Source organism: Delphinus delphis, chromosome 4 (genome assembly GCF_949987515.2).
Source record: "Delphinus delphis chromosome 4, mDelDel1.2, whole genome shotgun sequence".
In the NCBI taxonomy this organism is placed as follows: Eukaryota; Metazoa; Chordata; class Mammalia; order Artiodactyla; family Delphinidae; genus Delphinus; species Delphinus delphis.
This window is the reverse complement of record NC_082686.1, coordinates 118,116,930-118,122,929: the sequence shown is the minus strand read 5'-3', so window position 1 is coordinate 118,122,929 and position 6,000 is coordinate 118,116,930. Positions and strand designations below refer to the sequence as shown.

Sequence of the window (6,000 nt, the reverse complement as noted above, 5' to 3'; positions counted from 1 at the left end):
AGGGACTGGTTTCGTGGAAGACAGTTTTTCCACGGACAGGGTGGGGGGATGGGGGATGGTGCAGGCGGTCATGTGAGCGATGGGGAGCCATGGGGAGCGGCAGGCGAAGCTTCCCTCGCCTTCCCGCAGCTCACCTCCTGCTGTGCAGCCAGTTCCTAACAGGCTGTGGTCCGTGGCCTGGGGGTTGGGGACCCCTGCTGTAGAGCTTTCTAATTTAAAATGCTTTTGTTTATTAAAAAAAAGATAAATTAAAAAAACATATGAACTCACTTGAAAGGAAATAAAGTGACTTACAGGTACAAACCATGAGTTGTGTGTACGAGTAATCTTCAAAAATTTATTAATAGAAACGGATGTAGTCAAATGCAACACTGGACAAAAACCAAACAGAAAAGGCTGGAATACCAGCGACATCGGGGAATCTCACTTTATATTTCTTCGCACAGAACTAGCACCATTTTAGTCAGAAATCACAGACTTAATTATAATTGCTTCTAATATATAAAATACCTTATAAAGATTATTTATCTAGTAACAAACTTCTTCCAAAAACTTATTTAAAACTCAATTCAATGTACCATTTGAAACACGAAAATGGTTTAAAAATCGATCCAATTCTACTGCTCGTCGAAGGCAATGAGCCATAATTAGTTTTACTGGAAGAAAGTGCCTGAATTCAGCTTCTGGCTCCCTTCTAACCCCCAAGCAGATACAGTAAACTGAATATTTCAGAGGAATCAGAGCACATCTAAAACTCGTCTTAGAAAATATTTCCCTAGACTATAAAAATACTAAATGGAATACAAAAATTTCAGCACGTACAGCAAATAGACTACAGCAGACAAATATTTAAGACATACTCAGAACTATCTTATACCATCATCATCATGAACATCAAGGAATATTCTAATAATTTTTCTATGATTCATTTTGACTCAATGTTTATTTCCCCTCAAGTTGTGTTATAGTGTCGGATACAGACCAGATTCTGTGTTTCTAGCAGAAGTTACTGGAGGCACCACTGAATAATTCTGGGTATGCAACTGGTTCTCTCGCAAAGTGCTGAAAGTGCAATTGTAGTAGAGCCTAGCTTTCAGAACAGGGATCAGCAAACTACAGCCCTCGGGCCACACCTGGCCCAATGCCTGTTCTGTGCGGCCTAGGAACACAGCCATGCTTATTCATTCACATGCTGTCTGTCGCTGCCTTCAAGTTACAAGAGCAGAATCGAGTAGCTGTGACAGATGCTATATGTGGCCTTTGGGTCCACAAGGTCTACAATATTTACTATTTGGCCCTTTACAGAAAAAGTTTGCCTACCCCTATTTTAGATAAATCACTCCAGGAAATTGTTCACTGAATAAGGACAAGGTAAGACTGTCCCAGATGAAGAAGCTTCTGGCTGAGGTTTGCTGGTTCCATCATACAGTACCAAGGCAGATCAGAAGAACACATATGTGGACTGGGAGCTTTGGGTACTGACGCATTGTTCTGGCATCCTAAGCAAAGTCTGGCTATGATAAAGTACCTTCCTTTCTCTGCGAACTGGCCATTGTGTACCAAGTAACTCAAGTACCCAATTACAGCAACATAGTCACTGTTCAACCCTAAATCTATGTGGCCCCCAAGCAATGATTTCCGGCCTTTAAAAATCACCTTGTACCCTTAGCAACCAAAAGAACTAGAAGTGGACCTTTCCCATCCCTCTGTATTGGCATAGATTCTGTTAGCGCCGCACCACGTACCTTTTAGGATCCTTCCCTGTGACACGCATCAAAATAATTAGTGCTACCACTACCCAGGGCCACGAACATGTCCCTTTTGACAAAGCGGACGAAGTTTTCGAGGGGGCACATGGGCTTGGGAGACCGCTTGTGGTGATCCTGGCAGAACGAGGTGTGGAACGTGACATCGACACCGTCGTAGAGAATCCGGACGGAGTGCTCGCCGGGCTTCTCTCTGTCTTGCCAGAGCTCAAAGATCAACCTGGCCGCGAACCTCGGGAACCTGGCTTCTGTAAGGCCCAAGGCACTGAGAATCGGAGCCAGAGTGACGTCGTGAGCAGAGGAGAGAGCAAAGAGCTCTTCCTTCCGGCCCTCTGCCGCGCGCCGCATGCGGCCCACGGTCTGGTTCAGGATGGGGTGGGCGCCCAGGAGCGCGTACCCCAGATACAGTTTCTTCTCCCGCCTCTCGCTCTCGTCCTCTATCTGATGCCTCTTGATCACCTTGAAGTGCTCCATGTTAACACAGCCATTCCTGGTGCAGGGGAAGCTGACGTTGTGGCAGAAGAGGCAGAGCATGGCGTCTATGGGGTTGGCGGCCCGGAGCTGCTTGGTGGAGGTGTCCACGATCCTGGCCATCTCCTCGTAGGTCCTCTCCAGCTGCCTGTTCTTCAAACGCAACAGGTACTGCCGACGCTGCTCCTTTTCTAGGTACTGGTTCCTCAGCGGGCAGTAGCAGTTCCCGGAGCAGAACAGAGCGCTGGGCTGGTGCCGGAAATAAATCTTCTTCCAGTCAAAATCTGGGAGAAAGCCATAAAGCAGAGCCAGCCCACTCTGCAGCGTCCGGCTTTTGCCAGTGGTCTCTAAGCGAAGCTGCTCTGTGGACCAGTCACTGGGCAGGAGTCTGTGTTTCTTCAGGTAGACGTCCCTCAGCAGCTGGCCATTCTGCAGATGCTGCACAACCCCTGAAACACAAGAGTGCCACACGCTTGCCTTGCTACCAGCTTAGCAGAAGGAACAGCATGGGGAGTCGAGGCCCGTCCAACTCTGGAATGCTTTAGACGGCGAACGATTACGTCCTCGAGTCTGGCCCCCAGTGCGTGGAAGCCCCGAGAACGGGCTCACGTCAGCGTGCCAAAGGAGCCCCTCAGGGTTATCCACAAAGGGACGAGCAGAGCGGGGCCCGGTCCTCTGGACCCACGCCTTTCTGGGAAGCACAAGGACCCTTTATCTGCCTTGATTCCTCCCTTCTGACTGGTCCCTCCCCTGGAGGAGGGATGTGACTGGCGGGGCTCAGAGGGTAGGAACGATCGTACTGGTGGACGTCTAGGAGGTAACTGGCAGGGGCCTAAGGAGAGCTTTCTCCCTCCTGTGCTGGGACAAATCATTCCTCGGTGTGCCCGGGGAGTTCATGGAAATCTGTCAGGCAAGGAGAACAAGTCACTTGCTGGCTGCCTAGTCCCCTCACCCTGGGGACGTCCCCTCCTTCACACCATCCTCCCTACTGTCCCAGCTGAAGGCTCTCTGCTCACCTTCTGGGTACATTCTGCCCAATCCTGCTAGGGCTTTACCTGCTCATCAGCAAGGATACTATCTCTGTATGGATCTGGAATGATCACCCAGATACTCAGAATATTTGGGGAAAAAAAAAAAAGCAAACTGCAGAACAGTATGTTTATTATGCTGCTTTTAAATAAAAATGAGGGGGAAATAAGAACGTGTATTGGCAGCTGTCTGTGTTTTGCACAGAAAATTTTGCGAGGATGCACAGTGGTTACCTGGGGATGATAGGGGCACAGACATGGGGGGGGAGGTGGAACATGGGTAGGAGCGTGAATTTTAAGTTTACCCTTTAGTTGTCATAGTTTCGAACTACACACAGGAACTATACCACAGTATAGTATCTTGGAAAAAAAAAGGAAAAAACTGCAAAAGTCTTATCTTCGAGCAGGAGAAGGTGGTCCAAGATGAAAGCAAGCTCACCCTGCAGCCAACAGGATGTTGGGATGGAATTTCAGTGCAAGGTCTGCATTCTCCGAGAGTGTCAATCACAAGCAGGCCCTATGACCAGTAATGCCACTTATTCAGATGCCCGAATGGTTTGAAAAGCCCCACCACAAAGATGAGAAGACTTCAGGCTGAAATGCGTGAGACAGAGGGAACAGTGTTGGCCCAGGAAGGGGAATAGCTCAGGAAAAAAAAAAAAGAAGGATGTGTAGGTCCTACTTTGAATGAAGAGTATTGACAGCAGAATTCCCTGAGAGATCTGGGCTGGGGTAGGTCTTCGCATTTCCAAATGACCCGCATAAAGGGACCAGCCATGAGTGACAAACATCCAGAATGTGTGTCTGACCCCGTTCCCCTCTGGGCCTACCCTGTATTCTGAGGCTATGTACGTTAAGGCTGGCGCGCTTACTGTGTGCCAACCTTTCTCCTTTAATCCTCACGAAAACCCAGCAAAGAAGGTATATTATCATTATCCCCCTTTTCCTTATTTTACAGATGAGGAAACTGAGGCCCAAGCCATTCACAGTTAAGACGTGGCCGAGCAGAACTCCAGCCCCTGCCCCAGCCCAACCTTGTGCTCACGTCACCTCCTCCCTACATGTTCCTGCAGAAACACTACCCATTCGGGGCTTCTCCTTCTCTCCAAACACGGCCTGCATCTTCATGCCTCTGTTCACGCCCTTCCCTTTCTCTTCCCAGTGAAATCCTCATCCTGGCTCCAATACTACCTTCTCTGTCTCCCTCCTCCTCCCCCACTCCCCAGAGGTCCAATTAATCATTCCCTCCTGTTTGCACAGGCCGCTGGACCGCTAAGGCAACAGCTGCATACATTGAGCCTAGCATATGCTAGCACCGTGCTGGGCGCTTTACACATGCTGTCTACTGCAGCTTGCCACCAGCGCTGTCGGGAAGATGTTACGAGCCCCGTTTCACAGGTCTGTCTACTCCAAAACCCGTGTTTACTCTGTAAGAGCCTGCGACTCGCAGCAACACCCTCAGGGGTCTCCATGCGCTGTACCACTGCAGCTGCAGGTTCCTTTAGGACAGCACCTCAGTCATCCAGCCACCGCCCCTCCCCTACCTGCGGCAGCTGCCAAAGCATCTGGGACGGAGTAGGCACTTATGGTCAGTCGCATCTTACGCAGCTCCTGTGCGGTGCCCAAAGTGTGCCACTTACAAATGATGATTCTAACAGCGATGTGAAATTTCAAATAGAAGATAAACGTGACCACTCAAAGAGAACGCGGGAATAGGAGCAAACAACCGCAAAAATGATTTCTAGGGTAACACTAATTTAGAAAACGATGATGATCACAGGTCAATGGGGAAGAAAGGTTAGAATGAATAGCTGCTCGATGCAGTTACCCTGACTTCCTAGCCAGCTGATGGACACTGACCCTCAAGGACCCTGTCAGGTTCCCTCAGGAACTTGAACGTGTAAATTCATCTACACGTGGCTAGGACTGTCTCTGTTGACAGACACACAGCAAAACCACAGAGGTAGGGACAGACAGCTTCTTTATTGCTGGTACCAGTCTCTGAGGTCTGGTCATATTCTTGCCCTTAAGAGTCTGTGAGTCACCCTGAATCTTTATAATAAATGTCCTTTTTCCGCTTGAGTTGGTTTCTATTACTTGCAATCAGTGGTTCTAGACAAGCACGGTTCTGCCCTCAGGGAGGGTTTGGGTTATCACAATAATATGCGGAAGTACGTTCCCCCATCCCTCGTGGGTGGGGTCCAAGGGCCAGACAGTCTTCACAAGGAACTGTTTTCTGTTCCACGTAACTTTTGAATGTATAAGACATTCCCTCATGTGAAAACCCTGTTTAAATACTTCAATCTCAAATCTGGTCGTTTGTGTCTATAAACACAAAACCATTTTTGCATAACATTAACATCCACTGAATTTTCCAGAAATGCAATATAAATTAAGGGACACGTGTCTTTTGTTTTGATCACAACTTGCCAAAAAAATCATGTCCTGACACGGAGTAGTAGTCACCAATACACATCCCTCGATCAGTCTGCATTTGTAGCTGTGACACACATCAGTCTACACTGAAGTGCAAGCAATTGATCATTTCATCCTATTTTCTAACAAAGGTGCGCTCAGGCATTTATGCTGAGATATACAAAATTATGTAATAAATTAGCTTCCTGTTGTTTCTACTTCATATTACAATTAGGGTGCCTGACATAACTGTTTATTAAAATTATGTATACAGAAAAGTTATACTCGAATTTCACTTCAGGATAGTTCAGGGAGCACCA

At 47.9% G+C, this 6,000-nt stretch overlaps 1 protein-coding gene across 6 annotated transcripts in view; it reads right to left on the bottom strand.

The window, feature by feature from the left end:
• Positions 1-310: 310 nt before the first annotated feature.
• Positions 311-6,000, bottom strand: part of PXYLP1 (2-phosphoxylose phosphatase 1) — a 69,357-nt gene continuing 63,667 nt past the window's right edge. For all 6 annotated transcript variants that reach the window (XM_060011341.1, XM_060011342.1, XM_069540649.1 and 3 more), the window contains one exon: positions 311-2,686. In XM_060011341.1, coding sequence (XP_059867324.1) covers positions 1,749-2,686 — 938 coding nt within the window. In that variant the 3' untranslated portion in view covers positions 311-1,748. The remainder of the gene's footprint in view (positions 2,687-6,000) is intronic.